At 49.9% G+C, this 18,759-nt stretch overlaps 2 protein-coding genes across 2 annotated transcripts in view; both read left to right on the top strand.

The window, feature by feature from the left end:
* The window catches only part of LOC144113678 (protein phosphatase PHLPP-like protein), a 44,493-nt gene extending 42,122 nt beyond the window's left edge, over positions 1–2,371 (top strand). Inside the window, exon 13 of the mRNA XM_077646910.1 lies at positions 1,395–2,371. Coding sequence (XP_077503036.1) covers positions 1,395–1,988 — 594 coding nt within the window. The 3' untranslated portion in view covers positions 1,989–2,371. The remainder of the gene's footprint in view (positions 1–1,394) is intronic.
* A 1,979-nt stretch (positions 2,372–4,350) lies between these two features.
* Positions 4,351–13,090, top strand: LOC144113676 (venom protein 302-like). Its single transcript, XM_077646909.1, has 3 exons — positions 4,351–4,668; positions 6,683–6,797; positions 11,077–13,090. The coding sequence occupies exons 1-3, from the start codon at positions 4,619–4,621 to the stop codon at positions 11,209–11,211; spliced, it is 300 nt and encodes a 99-aa protein (XP_077503035.1). The 5' UTR covers positions 4,351–4,618; the 3' UTR covers positions 11,212–13,090.
* Positions 13,091–18,759: the final 5,669 nt, after the last annotated feature.

Here is an 18,759-nt window from a genome sequence, read left to right as displayed (position 1 = left end):
GAACGATGCCGCAGTATACAGAAAAATGAGTTTACGAACAAAAGGGCCTCAACAAATCTATTTCACGCGCCCTTTCTGCTTCAAGAGAGCTGCGCAAAAGATTGTCAGATGAGAGCGATAGTGAAGTTATAAGTAAGGAGTCCCGCCGCGGCGTCCTCGCGTCAACCGCGCACGCGCTTTAGATGCCTCGTCGTAAAAACGAAACTTCTCCCATTTCCAGCCCCGCCGCGGTGGCTCAGTGGTTAGGGCGCTCGACTACTGATCCGGAGCTCCCGGGTTCGAACCCGACCGCGGCGGCTGCGTTTTTATGGAGGAAAAACGCTAAGGCGCCCGTGTGCTGTGCGATGTCAGTGCACGTTAAAGATCCCCAGGTGGTCGAAATTATTCCGGAGCCCTCCACTACGGCACCTCTCTCTTCCTTTCTTCTTTCACTCCCTCCTTTATCCCTTCCCTTAAGGCGCGGTTCAGGTGTCCAAAGATATATGAGACACATACTGCGCCATTTCCTTCCCCCCCCCCAAAAAAAAAACAATTATGAAAAACCAAAACCCATTTCAACAACAGAGTGGCGAGTCGTGCCTTCCGAACGGCGGTGGCCATCATTCGGCAACATTTAAACGAGTCCTCGTTTTGCGCGGCACCGTCGAAAAATTGCGCGAGTTCTATGTCGCCGAAAAGTGCTCCAGATATCGATACCGAGGAAAGTACAGCGAGAGCGCCTTTCCGCGTCCAAGTAGCAACGCCAAGCTTTGCGTGCACCCGAAGCTGATCACTGTCATTCGCGTGCGGCATCGATGGCACTGCGAACGATGAGGGTATCTGCCAAACTTCCACAGAAAAAAAAAAATGTCTTCAAGTCGCGCGTATTCTATCGCGTTTCTTCAGGACGATGCGTCGAATTCGCGTTCGGTGCAAGTGCGCCATCTTCGGCGAGGAGTTTATGGCTGTCTGGCCGCTGCTCCAATGTGTGTTGATCAGTATTTGTGGCTCAGAGCTTCCGTTGATCGACCAATGCGGCAGTCTGCTTTTTTCCGGTCCCGTTTCCCGAAGTTGAAGGCCGACCTGCACGACGCATCAACCAATATGCGAGAAATACAGCACAGTGTTACTTTGTATCCATGTAATATTCCATTTTAACGCAAAGGGTGACTTTTCACTTCTATTTTCGATAAGAAGAACGCGTTACAGTCGAGTAAATGCGGTAGCTGGAGTTCTAGCTGAATATATAGGATACTTCACATAAGATACTGAAGCCATGCGGTTACCTAGAGTATAGTAAAACTTTTTTTTTTCTGTTGAGCATCATCAGTTTGTTCAGAGACCATAGAGTTACACAGTGTGCAGCCCGCAGAAGAACGCAGCCATGGGCTCAGTACTGTTGTGGCATGCCGCAGGAGGGTTTCCAGACGCACGCCAGCTCGTCGTGGCCGTCGACGGCGCGCGGGCCTCCCCCGTGCGAGCTGCCGTCGCCCAGCATCCGGCACGTGACGCTGAGGCCGGATGACCGGCTCGTGGTGCTCTCCACAGCCGCGCTGGGCGAAGCACTCGCCCCCGACGCCGCGCTGGCCGAGGCCCTGGACGCGCCCAACCCGATGGCGGCAGCCAAGCGCCTCAACCAGGCTGTCGCGTCGCTGGTCAGCGACGGCGGCACGTGCGTCATCGCCATCGGCCTGCAGCAGGCGGCGGCCACCACCGGGGGCCCCGGAAAGAGCGTCCACTTCCGCATCACCACTGACATCGACGACGAGCAAGCGGACGAGGCCGAGGCCTACAAGGCCTGGGAGTACATGCTTGCTCAGAACCACAAGATGCTGTTCAACCGAGAGCTCGAGACGCTGCACCGAACCCTGGCCAAGGGAAAGTCCCGACACGCGGCCATTGCCGACAGTGCCATCGTCTCCTCTGCCGGCACGGCCAGGCTGGGGACCAAGAAGAAGCGCTACTGCTACGGACAGACCGGCGAAGCTCTGCCCTCCAGCGTGGCGTAGTGGGCGCGCCAGTGCCGGGAACACCTCGCTACGACTTCAGCAAGATGGAAGAGGACGGACTATGTCGAATCTCTGGGGCGTTATATAGCCACGGCCTTTGCATTGCCGTTGGCGCGACGAAAAATCCGACTGTGCGTGGTGACCCCCAGCAACTGTGCGTGTGCAACAGTGCGATTAATATGGCGGCAGATACTGCATGGACTTGCATGACATATCGTAGTCCACAATGATGTGGATGACAATGTTCTCCGGCAGTATACACAGCTAGTGTAATGCATGCATGCGCTGTCATAGTGCGAATCTACACCAGTCGCGAAAATATTCTGTGCAGTATACCGACAAATGGTCGGAACAATTAAATAAAGCTTCGTTCTTTTTTTGCGAAACTGTCATTCGTATGCCAGTTTTTCCCTTGTCACTATTAAACGCACTATTAGTGCCCTCAGAAACGGACGCAACGCCAGAACCCTTTTTGTTATGAAAATGCAAGGCACAGGATGGGGGCGGGGGGGGGGGGGGGGGTCAGTCTTGTGAACTTGTGGAGTCGTGCTTCTATTAATAAATGTTTCGTGCGACTCGTTGTGCGCTTTTCATAAAAAAAAAACTTTCAATACTTTTAATTCTATTCCCGCTTCGCAATTTGCACCAATTCTTATATGTACTCAAGGGACAAACGGCAGCTTTAAGCGATCACGTTATTGGCCACAGCTAAAGGCCAGCTACAGCAACATCTTTTAATAAAATGATTTTAAAAAATTAAAGCCAATGCTCCGGTGTTCCACTGACTGCCGTACGATATATCTAAACGCTATTAACATCTGGGCTATGCAGAGGGCATATTGATAATATCAGAAACAATTCGTCTGCTGTTTTTTCTTACTTTTAAATGTTTGGTGTTGTGGCTCTAAAAGCTCGTAGATTCAGTGCTCATTAAAATATCTGTCATTAAAGCCGTTGCCGTCGTTTTTCCCGTCTTGAGGAGTAGTCGCTAAGTTCGGTAACTGCTGTTATGCGCCACATTAGGTGACGCAGAGTCAGAATTCCTACCAAAAGTAAAATTAGCACATCTCCAAGCACTTCGTGGGAACCTCAGTGCCCCGTACTAACCCCCCCAATAACTTCAAAAACGCTGTCATACTTGCTGAACGCACTCCCATCGATATGCCAGCTCTTGTTTGCGCTCTCTTATTCGCTATAATTGAGGGTGTTCACGAATGCTTTTGCCTTCCCTGTCTTGCGTCACTGTTGCAGCACTCTATCGTGCGCAACTGGTTCAACTTAGCAAGTACGGCATGCACGAGGCAGTTAAGTACGATTTTTTTTTATTATACGTATCTGTGATTTCTGATATCATTCAATTATGTACACCGTTATTCGCGTAATTCTCGGCAAAACTGAGCAAGAAGGGTACGCAATCAGTTGCGCCAAAACGTCGCACAACTTGCCTTTCTACCTCGAAGTGCCCCGCAACTTCTACATTCACCGGAAGAGGGATAGCGCACGCGGTATCTGTAAAAAAAAAACTTTGAGATACGAAGGCAAGACTGTGAGCTCCAAGTACGCTTTCCAGTTTAAAACTGCTGCCGTTTCCATTTTCAGGTTCGTTGATTGCAGTCTACCCAGTATATATATACAACGCGTAGCCAGTGTTCCAGATCCCCCAGAGCCTGACTAAAACTGAGTGCAGAAACTAGCAGTCGGCGTAAACTGTCCTATCAGAACGTGCTTCGACCCCTTCTCCCAGTCGCTTTGCCATTGAAAGCGGACACGGAAGCCGCGCCGCAAAAAGGAAATGCGCCGTCTGAAATACACGCATCACGCGAGCGACTTAAGTGAAGCGCTTCGCAAGCGTCCTCTCCCTGCAGCTGCTGAAGTCTTCGCAGAGCAAACAGCTGATAAAAATAGGTCCAAGCAAGCCGTGTCCAGTTACGCCAAGGAGGAACACATTTGGCGCGATATACCGCTGGCTCTGCAACGCCACACCCTAATCACCGTTCTTGAGATTATTTAGCCTCGTTTTACGAATCATTACCCCTCGTGCTGAGTGCCTCCTTCTGCCCACGTCGGGTTTTTTCTCCTTTCTTGTTTTGTGCGTGCGCGCGCGCGCGCATTCTGTGTTTTCCTGGGAGCAGAAAGGGGAGGGGGGGGGGGGGTATCTGTCCGTGTGCGCCGACGGTTTCTACGTCACAGAGGTTGCGCAAAAGGGTCTCGGTGTTAACCCCCCCCCCCCCCCCCCCCTCGACAGTCGGGGGCCAATGTAGTAACACAATCTCGGAAGTCGCGTCCGGGACAAACCCAGCCTAATCGGGGGTTGCACGCCAGTGAGGGCGCCTTAACGCAAGCGTGTGGGAGCAACGAGTCCAGCCACCATTATGCGCGGGGCTTTACATCTTGGCACGAAATGTCACTCGGCAGGCAAGAGAACCCCGGAGCACAACCCGGGCTGCGTAACCAGCAACGGTGGGAGGGGTGCGCACATCCCGTCATGGACGGATATGCCACTTCCGGCTGCAAGCAACCCGCCGAATCGCGCTCCCATATAAGCGCCGCGAAGAAACCAGCCGAGCTAATTAGAGTACCACATCCAGACACAGTCAGCTCTGCTTATAGGACGTCGCCTCGACAGAACCATGAAGACGACCTTGTGCGCCACTCTGCTTTTCGTCGGCCTCGTCGCACTGTAAGTGCAAGCATATTATCCTTTCTTTTTTTTTTCTCCTGCCTTTTGACAGTGTGGTGAATGCCGGTCGTCTAATCCGAACCATACATGTGCTGCTGGAGATCGGTGAACCCAACAAAGGCGTATCACCGACTGGACGACTCGTTCAGAACTCGTTGAACGCTTCGAAACGAGTGACTCCAAATTCTAATGAATCGACCACTGGTATCCGCCATTGCATAACTCTGCTATCACTGTTCATTCAGTGCAGCTGCTTACTTGCACTAGATGTGTAAAACAACTAGTGGTAAGGACACGCTGGTCCAGGTAAAGGAAGGTGCATACCACCACCCGACCGACAACTGATTTATTGTGCAGCACATAGATTCACGAATTAGGCATGTGAGTATATGCGCACAACAAGACTTTTATGTGCGATGCAAGTGCCCCATAATAAATCAGCTGTAAGTCCAGTGGCGCTGATGTGTCCCATCTTTTTTCCGCGCCCTGCAACTTATTAGCACTGGTTCCTTCATGTGTGATCTACGTACCAACTGAGGTTCGCGAGTTGACCTGCTGTTGAGTTGACAGCAGGTTGCTCGCCTGGATTGTCTTCCGTCATCATTTTTTTTCCTTTTCTGAACATAGAACATTTACTTCATACTAACAGTACAGTGCATGGTCATAGGGCATACATTCAGCAGGAGGCCGAAAAGTCGAAACTGCATTTCACCTTGTTCACCTTTACATATGATGGATATATAATGCATATAATGACATATATTACATAATGTATATAGTGTATATTCATATATGTATAGAATAAATATAGAGTGCATCCTCTTCCATCATAAATTTACTTGCAAAGCCGCATCCCAAAAGGTCGTGTCGCACTTCAGTTGGGTGTCTGTACAAGAGCGCATGAACGCTGTGATGAAAATGCAGCAACGAAAAATTGTCTCATTCAGATCCAAAAATCCCTATTTCAGGCCCTTTTTTCCTCGCAGAAGCTTGAAAACTCCGCCATTCAGAAGAAAAAGTCACATTTTGTTCCTAAAACTTCCCAAAACTTTAGAAATTCCCCCTTCGCCAAATTTTACCTCATATTCCCCGCAGAAGGGAAAATTACTCCAATGGAACATCACTGCATGACCGGTTCATCGGTCTCGGTCACGGACGAACCGTACATGCCACGCCGTTGATGTATTAACAGATAAGCGAGAACTTTCCTTATTTCTGTAGCTTTGTCTTCATCGGGGCCGCATCTACTTCCCCACGAAGGCGCACAGCGAAGCATTACATTCGCGGAAGCCAACTCGGAACTGCCGCCGTATCAATTGGATAGGTTCATCGGTTATGCTCCTTTGCGCTTACGCGCACTGATCCGGCCTATGCCTGTAAACCGCGTTCCCTGTGCGCGCGTAGTAACGGGATCCGGGGGAGGCTAAGATACGCCTGCACAAAAACCATGCACCGTTGACTTAGCCATAGGGCTAGCCGCATTTGCAGAGCTGTCTGCCCGCAATTAACGATTCGTGGTTTACCGGCGCCTTGGCCATCGCATTTTGGCTATCGCGATTGGCCAGCCCAATCACGTCGGCTCAATCACGAGCCGCCCTCTGCACGCTCGGACAGTTTTTTTTGGATGGGGCCCCAGTTAGATGATCCGCGCGCGCTCAGTAGCTTCCACAACACTGCACGTCTTTCGTGAGGCGGAGTTACACGGAATCAATGGGGCGCGTGTAACCGACCGCTGCACGCTTCGTCATGGCCTCCCCCTCTACCCTCCTCGCCGGGGACAACCCGAGCACGCAAAGCTGTGCTCACTCTTGTGGCAAACAGCGTGTGTCGCTGCGTGCGCCGCAATGGCGGCTTCAAAAGCGGCTCAGCCGCAGGCGTGCATCCCATCCTATCTCACTCCACCCTGCGCAAAGCCCAGGCGGATGCTCGTAAAGCGCACCGGTGCATCTCGCTTGGTGGACCCGCTTGGGTGACCGTGGCGGCTCTTTTTTCGCTTTCGCCCCACAATCGCCAGGGCCGAGTCGATGCCCTCGTGTCCGGACTGCCTGGAGGTCGAGTGCCCGCTGGAAGAAGACTGCGCCTACGGAGTCACGAGCGACACGTGCGGCTGCTGCAAAGTCTGCGCTAGCGTGAGTGTGCACCCCTTGCGTCACGGGGGAGGGAGGGGAAAAACAAAAACTGACGACTGGGGAGGCCTTACGAAACAGCCTCGCTGCCGGGGCTTCCAGTCGTGAGTGTTTCGCTTTTCTCTTGTTTCCTTGTTTCCTTTCAGTTTTTGTCACATATGTCCGCGTTTCTGTAAACGAGGGTAAAGCCTGACGCAAGTAGACTAGTGTTGCGCAATTTATGAGACAAGAATGCTTTCCCTGTTTGTTGATTTGCTTATCACGTGACGTTGGCGGTGGTCAACGGGAAAACCAGAAAGCGAGAAGTAAGAAGAAAAAAAACCAGCTCAGTGAAAGCAAGTTCGCCGATAAACATCGCTTCCAACTGCCACATCATACACAGCAGCAGCGCACTCGATCTTGCTTGAGCTTCAAGCCTCTGCATGCCTCAGAACATCCGCTGCGCACAGTCTCCAACGTCGCATGAGCGTTGCCGCTGACTTGAGGTGTCATTTGAGTTCCACAAACGAAGCCCTGTAAACGAACGACGTTCTCCCATAGAAATGCAGCGTTGAGCGCGGAAACAACTGAAAGGAACGCGACAATATAACAGTATCACCCGACTGTCGAACAAACGGCCTCTGCTTGCCGTTGTCATCCTGTTTTGCCACTCCGCTTTGTCACAGAGCGCTTTATGGCATTTTATTCACACTGTTAATTGTGATACCGTTAAAGAATTGGCCGGATGCACGTAACGTGCACTAAGATGCATAGAAAGAGTACACAGCGCAGCCTAGAGTGAATGTTAACCGACGATTTGCGTGTAGTATTTCTTTTCATTTTTGCGTGAATCTATAGGAATGACGGAGCGTCTCGCATAAGGAATGGTACAAGTCCGAGTGGCCATGTGCGAATTTAAAACGACCTGAAGGTCGTCACTTGCGGGAATGGCATGCGCCCTCAGTGCACCAGAGAAAAATCTATATTTCGCCTAGAAGCAACAGATTTAGGAACGTCGGTGAGGGTCCATGATGTCTGACCAACCTGGTCGCGCAAGCGCGCAGCAGAATTCTGCCGCGTCAAATGCGTGCGGCCTCAACTGTGTGCTGCGCCACAGCAGACGAAAGTGTTAAGGGGTGAGATTAACGAAAGTGAGTGCACGAGCGATGACGCGAATCACGCGTACAAGAGTCGATAAAAGAAGCGCATAACAGTACGCTTCTAAAATCTCCATTATGCCCTAGTCAGCGAGCCTTTACGTCGCCTTTTTGTTTTTTTTTCCTGCTGTTACTGAATGTTAAAAGCGTCATCTTGCTGCAAGCCTTAGAAACCCCAGCCGCGGTGAGCCAGTGATGATATGCCGTTATGAGTTTTTAGTGCGCTAGCACTAAGTGGATCGCTAGCGTAAAAGCCGTCTTGTCTGCGGATGAAGCTTCGGAGCACAAATAAACTAAAATAAATCTCTTTACGACCGCGAGTGGGTTTCGAACCCGGGGCGGCGCGAACAGGTCCGCTTTGTTGACCACTGCACTACCGCCACTTTTTTTTATTGCCTTTATTTCGCAAAATAAAATACAAACTGGACGAATCTCAAAGGTGATCTGATTTACAGACAACTAGTCTCGCTATAAATGACACAAGTTTGTCACTTCTCCAGCACACACTTATCCACTCAGGTGCACACGACTGAGTTTTCAAAACCTCTACGATTTCACGAACAAAATCACCAAAATTCTGACGAATATCTGACGTGAACATCCATTCGGCCTTTCCACATGCTTTCCACTTGACGCATATCATACGGCACACCATCATCATTCTCGACTGCCAAAAACCGAATTCCATAGGGATCTAAAGGAAAACCTTTCATCAAAGTTCGCTGTAAAACACGCAAAAGAAAACCCCATCCCAGTAATCTAAAAATACATGTTCAACAGTCTTCGAATTTCTGCAAAGGCATGCAATCGACACCACACGGTAGAAAAATTCCCCCTCCCGCCATCCATGTTTTTATAAGGAGAACCCCGACATGCAGTCTGTACAGCAGGATGTACAGGCATTCGTTTTACACGCTTCAATACATTTTGCCCCGGTCCAAAGAGTACACTGACCGATATATGGGAATAGGCAAGGCTATACTTAACATCTCTGTAAAGCTGTTCTTTGATAAGAGTAGTTAAATATTCCATTGAGAGTCTGGCACATAAAAAAAGGGTTGCTTGGACAATTTCACGGAAACAACCACACGCTCCACCAGTGACATGACAAACAGTTGATACAACAAACATCGGTAAAGCTCTTGCCAAGCGAACCTGACAAACAGTGCGTAGAAAGGGATCCTCCACATTTTGCGAGATGAACCAGTTAACAACTTCATCATCATCATCATCATCATCATCAGCCTTACTACACCCACTGCAGGGCAAAGGCCTCTCCCATGTCTCTCCAATTAACCCTATCCTTTGCCAGCTGCATCCACCCTTTGCCTGCAAACTTCTTAATCTCATCCGCCCATCTAACCTTCTGCCGCCCCCTGCTACGCTTACTTTCTCTTGGAACCCACTCCGTTACCCTTAAAGACCAGCGGTTATCTTGCCTTCGGATCACATGCCCTGCCCAAGCCCATTTCTTTCTCTTGATTTCGACTAGGATGTCATTAACCCGTGTTTGTTCCCTCACCCACTCTGCCCGCTTCCGATCTCTTAACGTTACACCTATCATTTTTCTTTCCATGGCTCGCTGCGTTGTCCTTAACTTAAGCTGAACTCTTTTCGTTAGCCTCCACGTTTCTGCCCCGTAGGTGAGTACCGGTAAGATTATGCTGTTGTACACTTTCCTCTTGAGGGAAATTGGTAAACTGCCACTCATGATCTGCGAGAATTTGCCATATGCGCTCCACCCCATTCTTATCCTTCTAGTTATCCTTCTAGGGAGATAACTAGAAGTTAACAACATGACGCAAGAATAAATGCGGTTTTTAGCATACCGGAGACGTATACCGGTTTACCGGACCCCGCTTGCGCGAGCGCAGAGGGGGTGAGGGGGAGCCACTGCGCGTGCGAAGCCGGCGTCCGGTAAACCGGTATACGTCTCCGGTAGTCCCGTATAAAGTTTCAAGCGACAAATAGCTTTTGTTTTTCAGATATAAAGGCGATTTTCCAGCTGTTAAGCCTAAGGAAGAAGCGCTCCGACGCTTACCGACGCAGTTCGACTGTCTTGGCTTTGACTAGTCTTGTCTTAGAGTGGCTATACAGCAGTGTCTGCATCTGTCAGTAGGTGGCGCTAAGAAGAACGCGCGACGTCTGTCGCGCACGTGCAACTAAAAGGATTTGAAACGACGTGCGCGTATGCTACGTAGACTTCTCACGTTTGCGTACGTGAACTCTGCACGCACGTGAAACTGTCTTTTAGGCAGTTATGGAGAGGCCATCGGCGCGTACCTGGCGGAAAAGATGCGTTCGACTTGTTTGCTCGAACAATGCAAAACCTGCAGACCATGCCACATTTTTGCTGGCAAAAACAAATTGCATGAGGTTGCGCGAGCAAACACTGATCTTCCAGTATGGGTCACACCAATGTAGTTTTCTAGCGGGACTCCGAGATACTTTGCTGGAGTCGATAACTAAGACACATCCTCAAATATCCTAGGCTTTTTTCCCCAGTCCCCACGCCTCTGCCCTACACATTTTTTTTGCAAATTGACAGAATTTCCGCAGACCCTACAAAATTTCTTGAGCGTATTTAATCGTATTTACTGCCTGACTAATGCACCATTCGTGCGCAATAGACCCAAAAACCGAAGTGAAAAACGAAGTGCTTGAGCACTGAATTCGTATTTGGACCAAATGCTTAGCTAGCGAAAAAGCCGTCTTGTTCGGGCGTTAATTAACGGAAGAGCTACCTGCCAAGAGACAGGACTCAAATGTAACGAAAAACCTCGATATAACGAAAGCCTGATGTGCCCCTTACTGCTCAAGCGGATTTGAAAGGCCGCATGCTTTCGCATTTCCTCCGCATCAATAAACTTGGTCGCCCTAAATTTACCTCCGATTTAACCCCCGCAGAAAGATCACCAAGACTGAAGAAGATACAAAATTAAGCAAAGTGAATGTGCTAGCGCATCTGCGTCGCATTTAGTTCAACGAAGTAAATCGGGGGTTAAGTTTTTTTCTCGTCACTTTCATTAAGCGCCTGATGATTTTCACCTCTAACAAAGCCGATAGTCGTGCAGCGAGCCTTTCAAGAGCAAGCAAGGAATACTAAACGCGACTTAAAAATTTTTTTTTTTCGTTTACTGTTTCAGGGGCCTGGTGAGGAGTGTGGTGGTTACTTGAATCACGGAGGCACCTGTGCCGAAGGACTCACTTGCAGACCAAACCTGACGTACTACCAACTGCCCGGAAAGTGCGTCCACATGCAGTTGGACAGTACCAGTTGAGCCGAATACAGGGTTCTGCAAACAACGCATGTGAAGCCACACAAACCGACGCACAACGGCGACGTGAGGCCCGCCTGCGCACGACACAGGACGGAAGACCTTTTCCTCCTAAAGCCACACCAAAATGAGGACGGCACAGCACGCTGGGCCAAAGCGTTCCTGCAGGCACGAACCCAAATCCGATTTGTTCGCGTTTGTCCGCAGTTGTCTTTTCGTTGAAAGCAGACGAAAGCATGGTTTTTGCGCGCTTCACTTGGAAATGGTCACGTTCATGCAGGTACTCTATGGTATTGAACTTGTTCTAGCTTACTGTAGTCGTATGAAGTCTCCACAGATGCAAGCCAGCTATACTGTTACCGAGTCAGTGGAGGAAATGACCCCGTCCAGTAAGATACATGCGGTAGACTTTTAAAGTTGCCCAGTTTCAGCCGGTTGAGAAAGAAAATTCCTTATGCTAACACAAATTTCCGTTCTTGTCCGAGAGCGCACTGACACAGCGCTTCTGTAAGATCCTTTTCTTTACACAAACAATTCACCGCGAGCAAACGCTCATCGGGTGCACGCGCAAGCGTCTGGCACCAATGGCGAGGTCACTCCGCCTTCGGGAATATGGGGTTGCTTGGTCATGGCGAACATGCTCGGATACTTGCTTTGAATGAACGACTGCCGAAGTCCAATCTGCCGAAAGCGTGCGGTGAGGCGATACGAGGAGTGAGCGACCAGGCAGTGAAAAAATCAGCGGCACAACGGGCGTGATGCTCCGAAGTACTCTCCAATAGCCGGAACAGTGGCCACACAGTTTCGACGCCACCGACCGCTAGGGATCACTCTATGAAGGCCTTCAGCTCAGCCAACACGCGGCAGCTAGGGGGAACAAGGAAATAAGAACGCTCCGGCAATGGCACGTCATGGTGTCTTCAGCACGAGTTTCACTTCTCCCATTTTTCGCTAACGTACCATTCCAGTATTCCAGTGCTCGCTCCCGAGAGCGCGTGCATTGCTATCAGACCGTGTGGTAATAGAGCCCCGATTCGAGTGAAACTTATGCTGCAGACGCCTCCCCACAAAAGCGACGTGGGAACGATGTGGAAGCGACACGCGTCCCGCTTCCAGATCGTTCTATGGGAATATGGAGATATACAAATGAGCTGTGAGAGCTGATATCTACTTCGCCGTTCTCCCCATGTATAAGCTGTGAGACACGTTCAGGGGGAGCGCTGGCCAGCAAACGCTGTAGACAGGGTGGCATTCTTTTCTTTTCTCGTTCGCGTTGAAACGCTATGCAAATGCTTTGCGCTCTTTCCACGTTTGAGAATCATCACGAGTGAAATCGAGACGCTGCATTCTCACGCATATGATAAGCGTTGCTTATGGCTAACAGTGCACCACTGCTAAAAGAGACAGCAGCAATCACGTTTCATACTTAATTTATTGCCCATCAATTCTCACTTTCGCTCATTGTAATTTAAAACTTATTTATGTGTAAATATACAACTGCCTTAAAACTATAACAAACGGCTGCCCTTCAAAACGAATCTTACGGTGAATTCTACACGCTGTAGTAGCCGAAATGTATTGACTGCATTAACGACGTCGCTGTAGCAGCCACGTGTGTTAGTTTCACAGGCGTGAAACGCTGCGGCGCTTGGGACAGCAGCTAGCGCTTCCGCCAGATGGATACGCAAATGCTGAGCCTTTTAATTCTTACTGTTTCGTCCTACTTCATGCTGCAGTGCCTGCTATACATACGCAGTCTTTCACCAAAGTGCGCGTTACAAACGCTGCATTTAAGTGCTCGTGTGTTGACCATTTATAAGCTGCTCTTTCAAGCACATGACTCTGCACAAATCCTTGAATAAAGACATGTATTCAAAACACATATGCAGCTCACTCTCAATGCTTACAAACCACACCACTCAAGATTACAAAAAAAAGGAAATTAATTTGGAGCCGTCTCGCGACGCCACGAAGGTTTCCAAAACGGCGTGGGCGACGTCGCAGCGAATAGGCTGCGCACTCTGGCCAACTTTCATGACTGGGCGGACGCAGACCACCACCAACGATGGTCGCACACGCCTCGCTATTGCCAGAGTCCTTGCCCAGCACACAGTGCGCGCAACACTGCGACTTCGAGCGAGACGGCTGCGTCCCAGTGACGTCTCGACGGGGCTTCAACGCGAAGCGGCCCTGACCCAGTGAGAAAACGCCAGTGACTGTTTTTCACCACAACCCAGAAGACCTGCCAGCAGCAACATCCGCGAAACAGCACGCTGAAAGCAACACGAATCTTTGAGATTTTGCGAGTAAGAAAAAAAGCCCTCCGGACCATTTACAGTTGCCTCCTTTCAACGCAACTCATTAAACTTAACTGCGCTTAACTGGATAGCCTAAGTTAAAACTAGCACGTTTGCAGCAAAAAGCACACAACTGTTTAGAGCTAAGTGACTGCGACATTACTCATGCAGTAACGCTGGAATCACATTGTCGGCGTCGCTGAGACCAAACAGCAGCATTGCAATATACACGGGGTTCACTGAAATCATCTAAGGTTTTTATACATTGTCAGGCGGATATCTTGTCTCAGCATATTTGTAAATATTGACTGTCTACCTTGCTAACACGTCTTAACTTTTAAATATCTCCTTTCAGTCGCCACCTTTATCCCTAACACAAATTTAGAGATGCTCAGAATTCATGGTAAGCTTATAGATTAAATATGTATGACCGGGATATTGCAAGTAGTACTCCAGCCTGCAAACAGCTCAATTGCGCTTGATACATACATGCAAAAAAGAAAAAAAAGGTATGGCCGTCAATCTCATTGCCGTGGCCAGCTGTACGAAATGTTTTCGCCTAATTGGATAAACGCCTTTTGAATGAGACAGGTGTTACATTATGTTCGGAATTACCCACGCTTTGCAAACTTCTGAAACGGATTTAAAAACGATTAAACGTGACGCAGTACAGGAAAGCAGCACCAACGCCACTTAGGAACTTGGCAGAGCTTACTACGTCCTCAACTTGAAGCTCCTGCAAAATAATGAGATATTAGGTTATAAGCGAAATTATGGACAGGTCCGTTTAATATTTCGAGGAACTAGTTTTAAAACAGCAAGCACCACGGAAAAGTTAATGGTGCGGAGCATTGCGGTAGCACAACAAAGATCGCAGGATAGGTATGTCCTTTGACAGTCACTCGCGCTGTGCATCGTCCTGATGGCGTAATGAGGTGGCCCCCCGCGGTGCGAATTTGTGGGCCGTCCCAAGCGGTCATGACTTTCCTCAGCTGCGCAACGACTGTTCCATTAATCACCGAGTAATCGGCTCCTGTGTCGACTAGAGCGGTAACTTTCCGGCCGTCGATAGTCACTTCTAAGTCGGATGTCCTGGCTCTTTCATCGCAATCCGGCCTCGGCATCGGGTCCCGGCTTTGTCGCGTATGCGAATCGCGGGTGGGGCGTGTCGTCGAAGCTTTTCTGTGTGGCGGCGTCGTTTTGAAGGCAGTTTGCGTCGTGGTCGGGGTTCTCATTCTGTGCGGCGTCGGTGCAGCGAGTGCCGGTTCTTCATGCGGAGTCGCGGGTGCAGCGCCTTCATGGGGCGTGGTCGGTGGAGGATCTTCGACGTTTCGCTCTTGAGCAACCTCACCTCCAGAGGTTGCTGCCTTTAGTTTCCCCTACGGGGGCTGGGAGACCTTCCTCGTAGCGCGGCTGCGTAGCTGCGGCGTGGCGACGCAAAGCGCGAGGTTGACGGCGATGGTGAGCGCGAAAAGCGGTTCGTCGTGTACTCTTCTCGACGCAGGTACTCGTCGATTTCCTGCGGACGTTGTCCGAAGCGTGGTCGTGGGGCGTTAATGGCAAATCCTCGAAGACCGATACGTCGGTACGGGCAGTGACGAAGAGTATGGCCGGCCTCACCGCAATGGAAGCACAACGGCCGGTTGTCGGAAGTCTTCCAGGCGTCGCATTTCCTGGGGCTTGAGCGTCGGTCATAGGCTGGGCGGGCGGGGGCTGGGAGGCGGCGTTGTGGAACAAGTGGCTCATCCCGGGGAGGACGTGGGGGTTGTCGTTGGGGCTGGGCAGTCCTTACTGCAGCGGCGTAGGTCATGGCCTGGGGTTCTGTGGCCGCCGGGGTGCCAAGTGCCTGCTGCACTTCTTCCCGTACCACGTCCATCAGAGTCGCTGCTTCTGGCTGTGGGGAGGATGGCAGTAATCGGCGTAGCTCCTCTCGGACGATATCGCGGATAACTTCCCGCAAGCTGTCACTTATGGTGGCCAGCGTGTCCGAACGGGTTGCACAGGCAGAGGAAGGGCGGTTGTACTGCCGAGCTCGGACGTCGAGGGTCTTCTCAATCGTGCAGGCTTCTTGCATGAATTCTTTGACTGTTGTTGGCGACTGGCGGACGAGGCTGCCAAAGAGTTGTTCTTTTACTCCGCGCATTAAAAACTGAACTTTCTTTTCCTCGGTCATCCCGGGGTCGGCGCGGCGAAATAGGCGCTTCATCTCCTCGATGTAACCGCGGACGGGCTCATTCGGAAGCTGGATACTGGACTCGAGGAGTCATTCGGCTCTTCCTTTCCTCACGACACTGGTGAATACCTTCAATAGTTCTCTCTTGAATAGCTCCCATGTCGTAAGGGACGACTCGTAGTTTTCGTACCACGTGCGTGCGGAGCCATCCAATGAGAAGGACACGTGTCCAATTTTTGCCGCATCATCCCACTTGTTGAATGACGCCACGCGCTCAAATTGATCCAACCATTCTTCAGGGTCTTCGCCTAGGGATCCATTGAAAGTTGGCGGCACCCGCGGCTGCTGTAGTATGATCGGTGTCGACATCTTTGGCGAGGTTGCGGTGCTCGTAGCAGCGTTTTTTCTCTGCCATCGGCCATACCATGCTGAATACGCCGGTTCTCGTTCGTTTTCGCTGTCTGGTGCGGTCCGGTAGTTTCCCGAACTCAGCTTCCTCTCTCTGGAGACGCGGCTGGCTCGCTGAGCTGCTGGCTCGTCCTCGGGTGCGAATCGCTGAAGGCTGGCTTCACGACTTGAAAGGGGCGTCCGGAACATGGAAGGCAACCCCACACCTCCACCAGATGTCACGTAGTGGTGACGGCAGTCGAAGCAGCGATGAAGACGGACGAAAGGGTCTTCTAAAAGAAAAACTGTTTATTGGGCTGACTTGCACCTAAAATGGACTGAATCACTCGGCGGCGGCGAAGCGACAAGCGTGCTCGGCGGTCGTCGAACAGAATGCCCGCCGCGGTCGGCCGTGCTCAATTTAAAGCTGATAGCGAACTTTTGAGATAAAGCGTGCAAAGTTACTAGAACATTCCGGAACAACGTAGAATCAGCTCTGCCTGGCTGCGATCAATCGAGATAAATCTAGTCGCGTCTTGTGTCGCAAACAAAGCGATAAAGTGGTGTGGCGGCAGATTTGAAAAATGAACAAGCACTGAAAATATTCTCGGCAATATAAGGGTTGGACTTTTCGTTTTTTTTTTCTTTTTGTAAATTCGGCGGACTTTTTTCAGAATGCAACTTTTGGTTTTTTTTTCGCCGAATATTATTTCCTACGTATGATTTCTTGGGTGTGTTCAGTTAAATATATGGTGCTCCTATGCGGTCGAAAGTAATGGAGAGTTTATCCTGGCTTTTTATTTTTGTTGGGACGAACAGCTTAGGTAGCAGTAATTTACACACAGATGGCCGTATTAAGAGCTGTCCTTGCAGAAGGATGTCGTACAGTCGTAATAAAATGTAAAAATATCGAAGTTAAATGACCCGGCCGTGAGACAAAAACGTAAGCGGCGGTTTCGTTCTAAACACTTGGTTGCCATGTTCTGGTTGCACTTTGCGCTGAACGAACGGGGGGCCGTTCATCATATGGTCCGGGTGCTGAATGCAGCGATCGAACCTCCGCTGAATGGTCGCGGAAGCCAGAACATGACGGTTGCATGGTTTCACTTTGGCAGTTGCTTGTTACGGATCCAAAGGCCGCAGTGCTTATATGCCTTGAAAAAATTACTTAAAACACGTTAATTGCGCCGTTAGTCACCGGTCACGGGTGACGTCGTCTATTCCTGCTGAGCGGCACAAATACTGAGTGGCCCTCCGTGGGACAGCTCAGACATTTCAAAGAACTTGCGAAAAACACACATGCCAGGCCGCTATTGCCATCCGTAGTTGGCTTTGCCGGAGGCTCACTGGTGGGTCACACCGCATCCAAGAAAATCTTAAGGTTGGCCCACGCGTGGGCCATGACGCGCAGGGATTAGTGCCCAGAAACTCGCTGTCGCAGTGAATGCATTAAAGCCCTAAGCCGGTGATAAATCTGAGCATACGGCGCTACGGTATAGCCAACAGCGCTTCGGAGGTGTACCGTGGAACGGCAACCATGCAAGCAGAGGTCAGGCGAGTAAATTAGGCGAGGTGCTTTATTTCTTTTTTTTTCGGAAATCGGAAGGGGAAGCGGGGTAAAATCGTGCGTATACCTTTAACTCAAGTTTGGGTACAAATCAAGTCACTTAGCCAAATCGGTACATATTTTGCAGCTAAAGTCATTTAACAGAAAGCGATTTTTTGGGAGGAGGGGGGGTCAAAATGGTCTCTTCTTTGCTCATTATTTCATTATTTATATGAAAATGGCAGGGTGCACAAAAGTATTAGACAATCCCATATTTACTTGCTTTTCATTTATTGCTGTCATTTCGCCCTGTGCATCTCTTGGGCAGCATTTCCGCGTCCGTGAAAGACTTGCACAGCCTGTACACTGCGAAAACATTAATTCAGCATCACGGCCATCATTTTAATTGCACAACAGCATTCGAGCGAGCTGGCGTTAGCGTGGGTTACGCTTGATACGATGGCAATGAGACGTCTGGCAAGTATACTCAATTAAGCTTTAGCCTCTCGCTTCTAGAACGCACTTTTCCAACTTTCCCCTAGCAAAGCCACATATTAATAACTATAGCGTTAAAGAGGTTTAAAATCATCAGTTAACTGTAAGCACAGCTCTGGCATAAGAGCAAGCAAGGTATATGGTAATTTTAGTGCAGCGCCCTCAGCGTCATGTACTGGGAAAGTACGCTCTCTAGAAGGCGCATTTTCGGGGGTACATGAATCGTGTAAAATCGGGTTTTACCCGAAAGGAAAGGCCCTACGTATAATGTATACAGGCTCTAGTTCTATTCAATTTACTTCTTTCACTATTTTTAAGCCAACGACAAGAAGGAAGTGGGGAACTTGGCGTCGCTTCAGCAAACCACACAGCGAAAAAAAAGACGATAGTGTAAAATAGGAATCGCATATTATGCCGACCCATTTGTTACATTAAACTCCATGTCCCGTGACTGCGCTTCCCATGGTTGAATGCAATAGCGCAGCCTGCCGCAAGTTCCAAGTTCGCGATAGTGCCCGCAGCCTGACCAGCAACGGTATTTATCCTGGGCCGGTATAAAAGCCTGCACGTGACGTCCCAAGCGCCACGATTGTAGACCATGAAATCTTCTACAATGCACATCGAAAGCGGATTAGATCAGGGCGCAGACTTTC

This window comes from Amblyomma americanum, chromosome 1 (assembly GCF_052857255.1).
Source record: "Amblyomma americanum isolate KBUSLIRL-KWMA chromosome 1, ASM5285725v1, whole genome shotgun sequence".
Lineage (NCBI taxonomy): Eukaryota > Metazoa > Arthropoda > Arachnida > Ixodida > Ixodidae > Amblyomma > Amblyomma americanum.
Note: the sequence above shows the minus strand (reverse complement) of the source record. Positions and strands in the feature narration are given on the sequence as shown.